The 16502-nt window shown below is 37.2% G+C and overlaps 2 protein-coding genes and 1 non-coding gene across 9 annotated transcripts; 1 reads left to right on the top strand and 2 right to left on the bottom strand.

Annotated features, from left to right (window-relative positions):
* Positions 1 to 844: 844 nt before the first annotated feature.
* On the top strand, positions 845 to 8541 carry LOC144714142 (T-box protein). 6 transcript variants are annotated; one of them, XR_013584263.1, is made up of 8 exons: positions 845 to 1328; positions 1402 to 1479; positions 2297 to 2439; positions 4806 to 4876; positions 4980 to 5075; positions 5826 to 5918; positions 6198 to 7726; positions 8385 to 8541. XR_013584263.1 is itself a non-coding variant. In XM_078588837.1 (8 exons), exons 1-7 carry the CDS (start codon positions 855 to 857, stop codon positions 6278 to 6280), a joined length of 1038 nt encoding a protein of 345 aa, XP_078444963.1. In that variant the 5' UTR covers positions 845 to 854; the 3' UTR covers positions 6281 to 6287; positions 7531 to 7833. The 6 variants fall into 6 exon arrangements, 5 of the variants coding, with proteins under 5 accessions (XP_078444963.1, XP_078444964.1, XP_078444961.1 ...); XM_078588837.1 differs by lacking the exon at positions 8385 to 8541 and having other exon boundaries at positions 6198 to 6287; positions 7531 to 7833; XM_078588838.1 differs by lacking the exon at positions 8385 to 8541 and having other exon boundaries at positions 6198 to 6287; positions 7498 to 7833.
* On the bottom strand, positions 6078 to 11379 carry LOC144714144 (uncharacterized protein OsI_027940-like). 2 transcript variants are annotated; one of them, XM_078588840.1, is made up of 5 exons: positions 11182 to 11379; positions 7455 to 7641; positions 6476 to 6629; positions 6342 to 6392; positions 6078 to 6273 (listed from the first exon to the last, which is right to left on the bottom strand). In XM_078588840.1, exons 1-4 carry the CDS (start codon positions 11184 to 11186, stop codon positions 6358 to 6360), a joined length of 381 nt encoding a protein of 126 aa, XP_078444966.1. In that variant the 5' UTR covers positions 11187 to 11379; the 3' UTR covers positions 6078 to 6273; positions 6342 to 6357. The 2 variants fall into 2 exon arrangements, with proteins under 2 accessions (XP_078444966.1, XP_078444965.1); XM_078588839.1 differs by having other exon boundaries at positions 6078 to 6392; positions 11182 to 11376.
* Positions 11380 to 14867: 3488 nt separating this feature from the next.
* LOC144714714 (small nucleolar RNA snoR99) lies at positions 14868 to 14969 on the bottom strand. The gene has a single exon (XR_013584446.1). It is a non-coding gene; the product is annotated as a small nucleolar RNA snoR99 (small nucleolar RNA).
* Between the last annotated feature and the right edge of the window lie 1533 nt (positions 14970 to 16502).

The raw sequence follows: 16502 nt of genomic DNA, 5'->3' as shown, positions 1-16502 counted from the left end.
GATGATAAATATTTGAACAATGGATGATAAAAAATAGTTCTTCAGAGAACTAGAACACTATTTTTAAATAAATCATTATCATCATCATCTGAATGGGAGCAAAAGAAATCAGAAATGTAGGGACTATTGTTTTCTTAAAAAACATAACTTTGTGAAAAAAATTGACGATAAATATATGAACAATGGATGATAAAAAATAGTTCCTCAGAGAACTAGAACGCTATTTTTAAACAATCATCATCATCACCATCTGAATGGGAGCTAAAGAAATCAGAAATCTAGGCACTACTTTTCCTTAAAAAACATAATTTTGTTAAAAAAATGGATGATAAATATATGAACAATGGATGATAAAAAATAGTTCCTCAGAGAACTAGAACGCTATTTTTAAACAATCATCATCATCATCATCTGAATGGGAGCTAAAGAAATCAGAAATCTAGGCACTATTTTTCCTTAAGAAACATAATTTTGTTAAAAAAATGGACGATAAATATATGAACAATGGATGATAAAAAATAGTTCTTCAGAAAACTAGAACGCTATTTTTAAAAAATCATCATCATCATTATCTGAATCGGAGCTAAAGAAATCAGAAATCTAGGCACTACGTTTCCTTAAGAAACATAATTTTGTTAAAAAATGGACGATAAATATATGAACAATGGATGATAAAAAAATAGTTCTTCAGTGAACTAGAACACTATTTTATAAAAATCATCATCATCGTCATCTGAATGGGAGCTAAAGAAATCAGAAATCTAGGCACTATTTTTCTTTAAAAAACACATATATATATATTTTAAAAAATGGATGATAAATATATGAACAGTGTTCTTGTTCTTCAGAGAAGGATGATCAAACTTCCTCTTTCATTCGGAGCGGCGCTCGCGATATCTCTCTGCTGTTCTTCCTCAATTCCTCTTCCTCGCGCGAAATCCGCTACCAAATCCTTGTTCTTGCCGTATTCCTCGCCGCCATGTCCATCGGCGATCGCTACAGATCTTCTTTCCGTTCTCGGATCGAAGAACGACGCCTCCGCCGTAGACAAGATGGAAGCAACTCGGATTTGGTCATGTCTCAGGTTTCTCGTTCCATTCTCGACGGAAATTCTGAAGATCCGTAGCGATCCGCGGTCTAATCGTTTCCACGCTGAAGATTCTGGATTTTCTCGGGGAAGAATGGAGATCCGCCGTCGATCTCTCAGAGAAGAGGATGAACGGATCAGATGGCCACCGGAGCCCGTGATGGAACTCGCGCGATTGGCGGTGGATTCTGGTGGAGATCCCGCTGCCATTCAGGCCGCTTTGGATCCCGCCGTGTTGAAGGTGAACATTCAATGCTAGAAAGTTCGGTTCAAATTCAAATTCCAACATCTGGTTTTCTATTTTTCGGCGTCAGATACCCGACGTGGAAGGATTGGAAGAGGATAAATGCCAACTGACAAGAACTCCATACGGAAGACGCTTCATAAATGAGGTGCAACGATGAGTTCTATACTGTGAACATATTCCGTTTGTTGTCTTTATAGAATTTAATATCTGGAAATTTTCTGGGTTTAGTGAATGCATGATTTTGAATCTAATTAAGTTCAGAGTTTTGCATTATGTCAGTGTCGGGGACTAATGGATATCTCGCTTTCCGACTTTGAATGATTTGAATGACTGATATTTTCTGTAGAAAAAGATATATGTGCGTAGCTTTTCCCAGTACTAGAATTTTTTCGTTGCCTAATTTACTAACTATGAGTCAATGTCTGTAATTTGTCTGGGTTTAATGAATTCAAGTTTTTGCACGCCCCACATTGGAATCTGCATCCTGTTTCTGCAATTTTCGGAGTTTCAAAGATTGAATCATATTTCGCCTTCCTATTTGAACTGATTTCCCGGGAGTAATGTTTTCTATGTTATAAGAAAATATTTTATCGCTTTTCCCCAATTCTAGTTATTTTTTTCTTTGCCTAAATTTCCTAACAGAAATCAATCTTTGGATTTATTCTGGGTTTGATGACTACAGGATTTTTCATTTTCTGCACCGAAATATGAATCCTCTGCCTACAATTTTGGGAATAATGGGGACTGAATGCATAAGTCACCTTCCTGTTTGAACTGATTTAAGGGGCAATTTTTTTCTATATTATCAAGAAATTTATTTGCATTGCTCTTCCAAGTTCTAGATATTTCTCATTTAAAAAATACAAATCAAGAGCTGGCTTTTTCTGGGGTTAATGAATGCAGGATTTTGTACTCTCTGCATGGAAATCTGAATCCTGTATCCACAATTTTCTGTGTTTCAGGGACTGAATGCATATCTCGCCTTCCTGTTTGAACTAATTTCCGATAGGAGCCCAATGATTGGTCTAAACATTAATCTGAGCCGCTATGACTTGTTCCATGGTCATATTTTTCTAGCCCCCGACACAGGAAGACTAGGTATACTGTAAGTTGACTCAACTTTGCTCTTGTTCAAACTACAAGATAGACTTGCAGTTTTTTATGAGGCCTTTTAGCGGAAGCAATCTGATACGACAAGGTAGTATCAATGAATTACTTCTTAATTGTGACTCAAGAATTATCCAAGAAATCCACAATGTCTTTCTGGATTTGAAACAAGGAAAGAATAAGACGAGAAGAACAGTATGAAAGATCATCGTGGTGGCGCTCTCTCCCTCTGACAGTCGTAACCGTCAGCCTCTGACTTCAAGAAAAGCCCGATACCTTTCCCCATCAGCTCTTCTCTTATTTATAGGGGCTTAGTCCCCATTGGTCAGGTCGTGCGGTCAACGGGCCGTTGACCGGCTGACTCCTTATGCCTTCTCTTGTACTTCTTCGAAAAGAACATATCACAATCTTACTGAAAATAGTAGCCAGTATCCGAAATATCAGACTGACAAGTTGCTAATAAATAATTCTAGTTCATAATTATCCTTGAAACATACATATTGATTGTAGGCCTTTGACCAAAGCACAATATGAGAAGTTCTTTGAGAGAACTTCTTATCAACGAAGGAAGGAAGGTGCTGCCAGGGTAGCAACTACATGTGCTCTCTCGGTGGCACGTGCCACGAGCATATAAATACGACCTGAGGCATTCAAGATTCATTTTCAAGAAGTTCCAGATTGGGCGGTCGTTTCACAACCGAGGCTGGGGGCAGGGAGTGCACCTGCGATTCAGGAGGAGAATTTGCCTCCTTATAAGTTCTTTTTAAGAAAATATAAAAGGAGGCGAGCTAATTAAAGAATCAGGTCCATGTCAGCTCAAAAGGAAGGAGGGGGCTAAATACCCTATAAATAAAGACAAGGGAAGACTGATACGCGGCTGTATCGAATTAGGTAAAAATACTGTGAATGTAGACTTACAAAATAGCCTCAACGATGCTCCTCGTCTCTTCCTAATACCACACGGTGTCTTCACGCTTGCTCCCCCGAGAACTCTGGAGAGATCCCTCGCCGAATGCAGCTCCCGTATCTTCCAGACCCCTTGCTCAAGAAAGTCCAAAGACTCCGTATCCTTTCTTGTCGCCCCTGCCTCCTTATTTGTACTGCTTCTTTATTTCCTAACTAACTACCTTTCAAGAAAGGTGGTTATTTGGCCAGCTCAGCTCCAGCTGGCCCACTTACTTTCTGCCCACTCCTCTTTCTCCTTTCATATACTCTTATGGGTATCGTATCAAAGACCTACAGGTATTGATTTCAAGAGCAGGGCGATAGGCTGGAGAGCAGGAGAAACATCCAGAAGAATGGATCGCTTGATCCTGGTTCCTGGTATCTTGCATTCAGTTCCGTATACCTACGTTATACAAACCTTGTATATCTCTTGTTCTGCTCACGCATTGTATTGAATTGATAAGAGCTTTGTTTCAAGAAGACACAAGAAGATCACAATTCCATTTCGATTTTCTCATAGTTATCACCTCTTGGATGGTTCTCCAGTCCATATTTTCTCTATTACCCATTCTCCTTCCATCTTCTTCTACCCCATAAATCCTATCCTGTGATTGTGACACTGATTGACGTTGGTAGATTTTCATATATTTTTTGTTACAACTGATTTGAATATATTGATCTGATAAGATCCCCGTCTTATCTACGTCTCTATTACCCATTCTCCTTCCATCTTCTTCTACCCCATAAATCCTATCCTCTGATTGTGACACTGATTGACGTTGGTAGATTTTCATATATTTTTTGTTACAACTGATTTGAATATATTGATCTGATAAGATCCCCGTCTTATCTACGTCTGTTTTGTTACTCCAGTCCAATAGGGGTATTTAAGTCATTTGACCATTACGTAATTCCTTTAAATAGGCAGCTCTCCTATGGGAGAGCAGCCAAGAAGTATCAAGAGATGTGTCTGACCTCCTCTTAGGCAGCGTCCAGTCCATCCCGGCATTCCCTGTCCCTCCTTAAGGAGAGTGCCGACAACTATTCCGGCATCTTCCATCCTTTCTGTCCTCTCCCTTAATACGAACTTACAGGCACATATTATGATCTTGGCCAAAAGCTGAACGATCCAAGTCTGTGTCACAATCTTTCTGAAGATAGTAGCCAGAGACCCAAATAACTTACACACAAATTGTATGTTCTAGTAAATAGATTATTTTCTTCTTATTTGAAGTTCATAATTACCCTTGAAACGTGCAAATTGATTGCCATCCTTTTAACTTAGAGACACTATTTCCTTCTTAATCCCAGTTCATAATTTTCCTCGAAACTTTCAGACCGATCATAACGAATTAGTGTTCCTGTTGAAAAACAACTTTCGCGTTATTATGATTCTTACTATTTGCATTTAATGGCCAGGTTTCATGCCAGAGAGTATCCTGCGTATGAGAAGAACATATTCCCCATTAATATGGGCTACTGTCAAAGAGGTGGAGATCTCTTTTCTTTTTTATACATTCGTTTTCAACCTTGTTATTTCCTTTGTTCTGCCCTCGTACTCGTGAGTTTGGCTTATAATAGACTTTCTCCCAGGGTCTTGCTTAGCATATGATGATTCAATGAATCTGAGGAATATTCTTTGGCTGGCCCCGTTGCCCTGTAACCGAACGAAGGGTTGGTTGGCACCCGGTAAATATTCCTTAACTCAATGCCCTATATTACCCAAGCTCCTCTCTTTTTCGACATTGATCCTTTTATTTCTCTACTTTCATTATTTAAAAAATTTCTCTACTTCCATTTCTTTATTTGTCTATTCATCTCAATTTACTTCCATCTCTCTAAGTATGTATATGTGTAGATATCTCTATCTCTATCCACATTGATGTCTCTGATACGAACCTTGATCAAGGTTCATATCAAGGGAGAGGAGAAAAGAGAGGCCGAACAGAGGAGGCAAGGATTGACCAGGGACGAGCCGGCTAGTGATGGGTTGAAGGGTTAAGGATCGCAGGGATGGGGATCATAAAAAATTAGAAGATAACCGGTTAGTAGAGGTAGGAATCGAATTGGAGGGGAGTCGGCTGAAGATCTTGTGAGGCGACCGTGAGGATAGGGGATCATTGTACAGTCAGAGGGGACGTATATGATAAGGTTAGACAGTGAGCCAAGAGGCCGATCTTACCTTGATTCTTGACTGCCCTCTTAAACACATCGAGATCTCTTTCCAAACAACTAGTATTTATATCCTCAGAAAACATAACCATGAGGTTAACGACATTCCTTTGGCCCAGTTGGTGTCTATCTCTCCCCCTCTCTCTAAAAACGTATTTATCTACTTTCATTCTGCCCTCGACCTATCTTGAAACTTATATATCTCCTCTATACCAATTCCCATAAAGGTTATCATAACTGTACTAACATTCAATCCTTGTGCCCCAGGTGTCCTGGTTGCTTTGGATGCTCATCCCGGTGGCATCATCTACGATTGTTTGGTTCCAGAATACGTTAATTACGTGAGAACCATCTACGAAGGTTGAGAGCTCCTTAACTCAAATCTATCGAGCTTTTTCTTCAATTATTTTTCATATTCCATGCGCATTTCCTATGTATTATAATCCATCCTATGACATGTACACTAACGCTCATATACCTTGAATAAACACTACAGACAATCAGAGTAGCTTAATTCAATGAAAACATCAATTGAGTTTAAACATTAAATTGACCTAACTATTTTTACAGCAAGAACAATTTCATTTTATAATACAAAAGTTTTGGAATTTAATTTTCTTATTCTCCTTCGAGGAACAGATGACCTTGGGTATAATGTCGCTGATGTGAACTATTTCAACATCGCTGACACTCCCTCCAGCCGAAGGATCTTCATCTGCTAAAAATGAGGTAAATACTCTCTTATTTTCCATGCATCTCGTATATGCATAGATTTATCCTTACTTTTCATTTTATCACGCTAGAACTCGCCTTCAAAGTCCAGTCCCCCAGTACCTGATATCATCCGTAAATATGAAATGATTACCTATAAATATTTTTTAATAAAATTCATTAAAAATAATTGAAAAGCCACGCACCAGTTTCATCTTCCTCATCCGCCCACTTCTCCCAGTCAACCTTCAAGTAGTGGGGTGGCTTCTCATTGTCACGTAAGAGCTTCCTCCACCACCGACTCTCTGCCTTCTTGATTAAACAGAATATTTTCCTCGCGCTTGTATTTATTTTACTTTCCTGATTCGGCGAAAATAAAAATGAAATACATGAGATGGTGGAAAAAAAAGGAAAGAAAATCGTGATGCTTTTAATCTCTTATTATTAAAATTTAACAGGTAGTCTCTGCCTTCTTGACTAAATTGAATATTTTCCTCGCGCTTCTATTTATTTTATTTTTCTAGTTTAAGAGAAAAGAAACTCCTGGGGAGTCACGGAAAAAGGAAAAAAAGATAATCTCGATGAGATTAATTCCTTTTTTTGAAAAAAGAAACACAGACTCCGCTTTCTTTAAGAAACGGAATATGCCCCTCCTGGTTGTATTTATTTTACTTTCCTGATTTGACAAAAATAAAGTGAAACATCTGGCAAGTGACAAAAGGAAAATAAGAGAAAACCGTGTGCTTTTAATTTCTTATTATCCCTCGCGCTTGTATTTGTTTTAGTTTCATGATTTGGTAAAAATACAATAAAACACCTGGCAAGTCGAAAAAGGAAGAAAAAAATAGACAGTCATATGTTTGTATTATTTTTCTTGTTTGAAGAGTTTCCAGTAACAACCGACTTTCTGCCTTCTTCCTCGCGCTTGTATTTATTTTGCTTTCCTGATTTAACTAAAAAAAGGAACATCTGGCTAGTCCCCCAGAAAAAGAAAGAAGAAAAGAAAATCTTGGCTTAAAAAAAAACTATATTAATGTGGGAGCTAATAATCGAATCTCTGCCTTCTTGACTAAATGGAATATGTTTCTCGCGCCTATATTTATTTTTTTCTTTCCTGATTTAACAAAAAAAGGAAGAAAAAAAGAAAATCGTGTTTCCTTAAAAAACTTATCATTTAAATGTTACCTGCACGTTGATCTTATCATGGAGGTTGAATTTAAGCTCATAGAGATGGTTTTCTGCGCCGGCATTTGCGGAGAAGGTCAAAATTCCCTCCGGTTGAAGATCAGCGTTCACGTTTCTTGCATCTGGCAAGATTATTGTGAGGTAAACCTCGTCGGCTCTCTCTGCCCACTTTACTTCGGGATGCCGGCTGGCGAATTCGAAGAAGATTGTGGTCAGATGGAAAAGTTAGAAGAAAAAAAAGTGAAGAAGACAATTGGAACGCCGAAATCGAGGTACATTAATTTCTTTATGCCTGGTCTGAATAGATCTGGAGGATAAAAATAGGATCGGTAAGCTAGAAAAAATGGAGCAAGAAAATCAAAGGTAGTGAATTTATTTATGCTTGGTGTGATTTGATTTGGAGGATAAAAATAGAATTAGTAAGCTAGAAAATGAAAGGATGTGAACTTATTTATGCTTGGTGTGATATGATCTGGAGGATAAAAATAATATTAGTAAGCTAGAAAAATGGAGCAAGAAAATCAAAGGAAGTGAATTTCTTTATGCTTGGTGTGATTTGATTTGGAGGATAAAAATAGAATCAGTAAGCTAGAAAAATGGAGCCAGAAAATCGAAGGAAGTGAGTTTCTATGTGCTTGTGTGATTTGATCCGGAGGATAAAAGAATTATATTAGAATCAGAAGTTAAAAAAATGGAAAAAATGAGTGGATATGATTTGTTATTGTTGGTGTGTTTTCACAGGAGGAAAAGGATCACTGTTGAATCAAAAGGCTAGAAAAATGGAGGAAAATTGAGCTAGAAAATCAAATGATATGAATTTCTGAATGCTTGGCGTGATTTGATACGGAGGAAAAAAATATTAGAGTATCAGAAGGTTATAAAGTTAGAGGAAATGAATGGATTTGTTAATAATTTGCGTTTTTTTTACAGGAGGAAAAGAAATCATCGTACAATCGAAAAGCTAGAAAAATGGAAGAAAATTGAGCTAGAAAATCAAAGGTTGTGAATTTCTTTATGCTTGGTGTGATTTGATCCGGAGGAAAATTAAGTAAGTTGGAGAAAATGAAAGGTTTGATTGTTTATTGGATGATATGATTTAAACAGGAGGAAAAGAATCACTATAAAATTAGAAATTAGAAAAATGGAGGATTACTTTAAGGATTAGTTTTTCTTTATGCTTGGTGTGATTTGATCTTTAGGAAAAGATAGAAAATCATGGTAGAATCAGAAGGTAGAGAAAATAGAGAAAAATGGACCTAGAAATTCAAAGGATGTGAATTTCTTCATGGTAAGGTAGAAAAAAATGGAGAAAAATGGAGGTAGAAAATCAGAGTATGTGATTTTTTTTATACCTGGGGTGATTTGATCCTGATGATCAGAAAAAAGAGACATTAAATAATAAGAAGCCAGAAAATGGGAGAAAACTGGAGCAAGAAAATCAGAAAATGTGGAAATTTTCATGCTTGGTATGATTTGATTCTGATGAAAGAAAGCGGGAATCACCGTAGAATCAGAGTAAAAAAAATTGAGAAAAATGGAGCCAAAAAAATAAATAATGTAAATTTTTCATGCTTGGTATGATTTGATCAAGAGTGAAGTTCCATTTTGTAAATTAATGTAAAATATTTTACACAATTTTATTTCTTAATGTAAACTAGATCAAGAGAGAAGAAAAGTTGAGAAAATTAATGTGAATTTCTTAATGACTCGTTAGATTTGATCTGGAGAAAAAAAAGAATTGCCATAAAATCAGGGGCCAGAAAAATGGAGGAAAATTGAGAAAACTATAAATATATTTAAATTTCTTCATGTTTGGTACGATTAGTTCGAGAGTTAAATTAGAGAGTCGAAAAAACGGAGACAATTAATGTGAAATTAGTAATAGCTGGTTTGATTTTAGTATGTAGAAAAAAAAAGAATCGCCAGAAAATAGAGGAAAATGGAGCTCCAAAAATAGAGGAAAAGAGAATCAGAACGTAGAAAAACAGAGGAAAATTGAGAAAGAATTGGAGCTAGAAATAGTTAAATTAGAGAGCAGAAAAAATGGAGGAAATTAACGTGAATTTATTATTGGCTTGTTTGATTTAATATGGAGGAAAAAAAGAATCGCCAGAAAAATAGAGGAAAATGGAGCCAAAAAATTAGAGGAAAATCAGATCAGAACGTAGAAAAACAGAGGAAATTTGAGAAAGATTTGGATCTAGAAGTAGATGTAAATTTATTAATGTTTGGTATGATTTGATCAAGAGTCAGGTTAGAGAGCATAAATGGAGAAAATTACTGTAAATTTCTTAATGGCTGGTTTGATTTGATCTGGAGGGGAAAAAAATTGCCATAAAATCAGGTGCCAGAAAAGTAGAGGAAAATTGAGAAAAATTGGAGCTAGAAATACATGTAAATTTCGTCATGTTTAATATGATTCGATCAAGAGTTAGGCTAGAGAGCAGAAAAATGGAGAAAATTAATGTAAATTTCTTAATGGTTGGTTAGATTTGGTCTGGAGGAAAAAAAAAGAATTGCCATAAAATCAGGAACCAGAATAATAGAGAAAAATGAAGACAGTTGTTGCTAGAAATAGATGTAAATTTTGGTATGGTTCGATCAAGAGTTAAAGTTAGAGAGCAAAAAAATGGAGAAAATTAATGTGAATTTATTAATGGTTGGTTTGATTGAATCTGGAGAAAAAAAAAGAATCGCCATAAAAATAGAGGAAAATGGAGCTAACAAATTAGAGGAAAATAGAATCATAACGTAAAAAAATAGAGGAAAATTGAGAAAAAATTGGAGCTAGAAATAGATGTAAATTTATTCATGTTTGATATCATTTGATCAAGAGTTAAGTTAGAGAGCAGAAAAAAATGGAGAAAATTAATGTAAATTTCATAATCGTTGGTTAGGTTCGGCCAGGAAAAAAAAAAGAACTGCCATAAACTGAAAAAATGGAGCTCGAAAATAAGAAAATGTGAATTTCCTCTTATTCGGTAAGATTTCGATCCTGCAGAAAAAATAATAAATTAAAGTTACAAAATCAAAGGATTTGAATTTCTTTATGCGTGGTGCGATTCGAATAGGAGGAGAAAAAAAGAATCATAGAACAATCAAAAGCTAGAAAAAAGAAAGAATAGAGTAAATGGAGAAAAATATATTTAGATAAAAAGATGGATTTAACTTTCTTCGTGATTTATTTGATTCGATGAGGACCAAAAAAAAGATACACGAAAAAAAATATAGAAAAATGGAGAAAAATGGATCGAGAAAAACAATGGAGTTTACTTTCTTAACGATTGATTCGATTCGACCCTGACGAAGAAAAAGCTAGAAAAATGGAGAAACATAGAGAAAAATGGATCGAGAAATCCAAGAATGTGAATTTCATCATGCTTAGTCTGAATTTTTCGTAGGAAAAAAAGATTCACCGTGGAATCAAAACCGAGAAGAAGGGTTGAACAAACATGAGTTAATTAGATAAGCATCATTATAAACTTTTAAAAAATATGATGAAAGAAATCTATAAAATGTGAATTTCTTCTCGCTTGATCGCATTCGATCAGAAACAACAAAAAAAATTAACAAATAAAACTGCTGGAAAAGAATAATCGTACAAAACAGAAGAAGAAAAGGAAGTTCAACGAAACTTATTCAAAACTCCATGTATAGAAATTCCTCTGGAGAACAATCTAAGAATCAGAGCAAGATCATGAAGAATTCCTTGATAGAAATATCAAACCTCATGAGATTATCTGCTGCAGAATGAAGAACAAAACAAACCCTTGGCGAGGGAATTCTGTATGAATCTGATTGATGATAGAGAAGTGTTCTTGAGCAGCTTCTAGAACTTGCCAGTACTGAGAAACGTGTCGTTGGGAGGAAAGGCAGGAGAGGAGGAGAGAGAAAGTATTTGTTAAATGACGAATTTGCCCTCCCCATGAGTTTCTCTATTCAATTTTAGGGTTAGGGTTATCTAGGGCTGGTTTGAGGACGGATGACTATAGTACAGGGAAGCGAACGGGACGGTTATTTCGTCCATGGTCTAAAAGATCGTTCCGTCCGAGAATGGCCGTACGATTGACGGGGCCAAGAATCGTCTGCCTGTCCTCAAACGGGACGAAACAACCATCTCGTCCGCGAGCTTGGACGGAGGACGGGACGGTTTCTCCGTCCTGCGGGAGTGCCCTAAAGCACTACCGCGTACCGGACGAGGGACGGGACGAGAATGTCTTCGACAGGACGGTTTTCTGACGTCGACGAAAAATATTAGACAGGGCGATCTGGACGAACTTCGAAAGACGGAGGACGGGACTGTTTCTCTGTCCTGCGGGAGTCATGTATCAGTCTGAGAGCTCCAGTTGAAAGTTGACACGTGATGTGCCACGTGTCAAATTCTGAGTGGCCTAAAGCACTACAGCGTACCGGACAAGGGACGGGACGAGAATGTCTTCGACAGGACGGTTTTCTGACGTGGACGAAAAATATTAGACAGGGCGATCTGGAGGAACTTCGAAAGACGGAGGACGGGACTGTTTCTCTGTCCTGCGGAAGTCATGTATCAGTCTGAGAGCTCCAGTTGAAAGTTGACACACGATGTGCCACGTGTCAAATTCTGAGTGGCCTAAAGCACTACCGCGTGCCGGACGAGGGACGGGACGAGAATGTCTTCGACAGGATGGTTTTCTGACGTGGACGAAAAATATTAGACAGGGCGATTTGGACAAACTTCGAAAGACGGAGGACGGGACTGTTTCTCTGTCCTGCGGGAGTCATGTATCAGTCTGAGAGCTCCAGTTGAAAGTTGACACGTGATGTGCCACGTGTCAAATTCTGAGTGGCCTAAAGCACTACCGCGTACGGGACGAGGGACGGGACGAGAATGTCTTCGACAGGATGGTTTTCTGACGTGGACGAAAAATATTGGACAGGACCATCTTTATCCCGTCCCGTCCTTCGTCCACGTCCTGGACGATCCCGCACTATACGGATGATGAAAATATTGGATGGGACCATATGGCCGTCTGTTCCATTTTCCTTCCAAGGATTTGTTGTCATCTGTCCAGGTTTCATCATCGTCACTGTTCTGTCATTCGTCGGTGCCGAAGAACATAACGGACTATCTCTCTTGTTTCGCCATCTCCCTTAGAAGCTTTAATTTACTTAATAGAGTAAGCATTCAAAATAACACGCATTTTGATAAATAAAAGAAGGTGCGAGTTTACGAGCAAGAGCGGAGTGAAGCGACAAGCAAAAGTAGTCAGTTCATTCATGTTGAATCTCACATATGATGCAAGGTTATGTTAATTTTGTCATCATTTTTGGTAGTCTCTGTTGGCATCGTAACCATTCTGTCTTTACTCCTGTTGTGTCATTCCTTTATGCCAAAGCAGGAACATAATGGCCATTTCCCTCTCTATCCCTCCTCCCATCGATAGTCGGCCTTCAGGTCATCCATTCCAATGGTTTATTGTTGTCCCTTTGGCCATCTCTCCATAGTGGGATATTCCTCTCTCTCTCTATAGATATATAAAAATCTCCCTCTCTCCCTCTCTCTCTATCTATATATCTAACTCTATCTATCTCTCTCTACATATATCTATCTATCTTTATCTATCTATCTCTCTCTCCCTCTCTCTCTCCTCAGCAACAAGAAGCTGAATAGGAATAATCTTTCGTCACTTCACTCTTAAAGGTGCTTCTGCTCATAAACACTCTCGCTCGCAAACTCGTACCTTATAAAAGATTATAAAGTTAAAGTCAATAAAAAAGGTTTTTTAAACCTATCTCTCTCAGAGCCACCGCTGGTTTGTGTCTCTCTCATTCCCTCCCCCTCTCTCCAAATGGCATCTTCCTATCTCAATCTCTTTCCCTCTCACTCTCCAAATTTTCTGTCATCCGTTGTCCGTCATCTCAGATGGATGACTGATGACCAATGTCTAATGACGGATGACTGATGACTGTCATCCTTACAACAGTGACAGATGATGGATTGGGATGAAAGGAATGACAAACCATCGTCTGTCCACTAATCATAGATTTTTAGTCTTTCGACAATGGTGAATAAATGATCAATTGCTTGCTTGTGGGTTGAGATCAAGCTGTTGTTATAAAAAATTATAAAAGAGCATAGTTTCTCTTAAGTTCTCGCTATTTTCCCTAATGAAAAACTACACTTAGTTTATTTTTTTGAATGCATGGTTGTGGCATAATTTTATATCAGTCCTTAAACTAAACCAGATATATAGTTCCGGATCATCTGGGACGTGGACGTTGGACGGGACAGGACGAAGCCCGTCCGGTCCTACATCCCAATTTTTAGAACTGGACCTGTCAGGCACATCCTATACTCCCACACGACGCAGAAACCGTTCCGTCCCCCGTCCAAGGCCCCAGGCGAGACGGTTATTTTGTCTATGGACAAAGCAATCGTCCCGTCTGGGGACGGGCAAGCGATTCTTCGTCCCGTCAATCGTCCTAAGTCCTGGACGGGACGATTTTTTTGTCCACAGACGAAATTACGGTCCCATCCGCATCCCTGCACTATAACCACTATATGGAATATGCATTCTGTCCAGTGAGAGTACGAATTTATAAATTTAATATTAATAAATAATAAAATTATTCTCTCTTTGACCTCTGATTTCGCTGTGGAAGATACCCATGAATGTCACTTGTTCCAAATTCATTTCTGTTTCCAGATGCCTTATAGGTACATTTTCTGACTGAAACTCTTTGATAAAACTTATATTTTTACAGAGAGTGATCATATTCAGTATATTAAACCATTGAAAGTTTTTCAGTTATGGAATGAGCTTTTTTTTTACGAAATCATACCTACAAGGCTACAACCACCTGTTTTTGTCAGATGTAACATTCACCCCGATTTTAAAAAAACAATCGTAAACTTTTAATTAGCAAATTATTTTGTCAACTTTGAGGCATTTGATTTCAATAGAATACTTTAATTTATTTTAGAAATACTCTAAGTTTGATGCCCTAGTAAATTAAGATTAAGTCCATGGGTACCATTGAAACTGTTTGAGATAGAATTCTTAAAAGAATTATCCCCTGATTATTATATTTGAATGAATTATAAGGAAATGCAAACATACTTCAATAATATTTTCCACCTCTTTTCAAGTGAGAGATGTCCATCATTCTATTTCTCTCTCTCCCATGTTATGTTTAATCATCATGTCTCTCTCCACTTTCTTCAGTGATATTCGCAAAATCCAACAATTTTTAACATGTATGAGAACCCATCACAAGAGCAACCTTCTTGCTAAAAATACTATCACAAACACAAGGGCTATCAACATCCAATAATCTGCTAATAAATCATCAAGTGTTTACAGCCCACCAATTGTTTCAATAAAACTTACAGAAATAGGTAAAAAAAATCATAGTAATTTCAGAGAATGATTGCAATTTTCCATCCGTAAATGATCAGCAGGAAATGGAAATTGAAGCTGACAAAGTGAAGAAGATGGAAGATTGATATGAGGGACTTGTCAATTCCGGAAGCCATAATTTAACTCCAGGATCACTATCGAAGTCCCTTTGCAGATTTATGAACATGATAAAAAGCGAAAAAAAAACATCTAAAAGTTTTAATTCAGAAAAAAAATCGCAATTAGTATCTCAATTGGGAAATTCGAACAACACTTACATAGTTCACTTTCGTAAGATGTTGAAACTATTAAGTAGTAAACTGAATGCAAATTCTCAGATTGAAACTGGAGATCGATAACCCTTCCCAAATGATTCAGTGAAAAACTCGCAATTAATCTCTCAACTGGGAAATTCGAACAACACTTGCATAGTATATTTCGTAAGATGTTGAAACTATTAAATAATAAACTGAATGCAGATTCTCAGATTGAAACTGGAGATCGAAAACCCTTCCCAAATGATTCATAGGGTTTCTTTAGAAGTTAAAACTTATCTATCGACGAGAAAATTAACAAGGTGGGCACATAAAAAACACAAGGTATATAATTTCTTGCAATAAATGAAATGCCGTTAGACAAGTAGGCATAAATCAAATCAGAATAACCAAATTAACAATAACAAATCTTCTTATAAAAACTAACACACAGATCATGTCACAGAAGAGAATATGATACGTGCATTGCCGAAAATCAACGAAATAATGAGAAAAATCAGTATTTTCGAGATCAGCGGAAACAAGATAAAGTAATTCCAACTTTCAATTGCAAGAAAGACGATAAATTAAATTCTAATTACCGAAGAACAGACCAGGCGACTGACAAGGGAGCGCCATTTGATTGAAAATGCCGACGAGATATTTATAGCTAGGGTTAAGGGCCGTGAACGGATGACGAACTGAACGGGGCGTCATCTTATTCCCCCAATCCATCATCCGTCCTGAGCTCAGAAGGGGGGAACTAATATTTGATTATGAAATCTTGTGCATACATTTGAAAATATGAAAAATTATAATTAGATGAACTTGTGAAGGCTCAATTGGAGAATACACATTTATAACTATATGAGTTTATAATATAAAGTTATAAACTTATAAAGTCATGAAGACTCTTTTGATCTCTTTATCGATTGGGGCCTCCTTGAGAACATTACATGAGTGAGAGGCGAGAGCACGTCGTAATGAGTGATGACGTGTTGTTGCATTGATCTGTTAATATCTCCTTTTGCATTGAATCAGACTGCAACACGTGTCAGAATGCGATAGCTACCATGTAAAGTCATTTAAAACCATATTAAATATTTAAATAATTCCAAACATATATTCTGCCTTAGAAGATTGATATCTCTATGAATCCAATGTCATAAATTTCTGATGACACAAACCCAAAACTCGGATAACCAATTATGATTTAATAGTTGACCATTCCCAAAGTCATAATAAGAGCATCAACTGGATGAGGGACTATACTTGCACAATTACCGATGGCAGACAAGTTCCAAAATAGCCTGGCACTCCTTTGTAAGCCTTGTTTTAATGATATTTAACCTAGGTTCTTATTTTCCCTTGGTGATATTTCTTTCCAGGTCTAAGCTTTAGATTTCACAAAAGTT

This window comes from Wolffia australiana, chromosome 17, assembly GCF_029677425.1.
Source record: "Wolffia australiana isolate 7733 chromosome 17, ASM2967742v1".
In the NCBI taxonomy this organism is placed as follows: Eukaryota; Viridiplantae; Streptophyta; class Magnoliopsida; order Alismatales; family Araceae; genus Wolffia; species Wolffia australiana.
Note: the sequence above shows the minus strand (reverse complement) of the source record. Positions and strands in the feature narration are given on the sequence as shown.

Coding starts and splice junctions, on each gene's coding strand:
- LOC144714142 (XM_078588837.1), top strand. CDS start 855: ATGATCAAACTTCCTCTTTCATTCGGAGCGGCGCTCGCGATATCTCTC. Junction 1,329..1,401: donor TGGATCCCGCCGTGTTGAAG/GTGAACATTCAA, acceptor TTTCGGCGTCAG/ATACCCGACGTGGAAGGATT. Junction 5,076..5,825: donor GAAGGGTTGGTTGGCACCCG/GTAAATATTCCT, acceptor CTTGTGCCCCAG/GTGTCCTGGTTGCTTTGGAT.
- LOC144714144 (XM_078588840.1), bottom strand. Junction 6,630..7,454: donor ATGATAAGATCAACGTGCAG/GTAACATTTAAA, acceptor TCGCCGAATCAG/GAAAGTAAAATAAATACAAG. Junction 6,393..6,475: donor GGATGAGGAAGATGAAACTG/GTGCGTGGCTTT, acceptor GGATGATATCAG/GTACTGGGGGACTGGACTTT.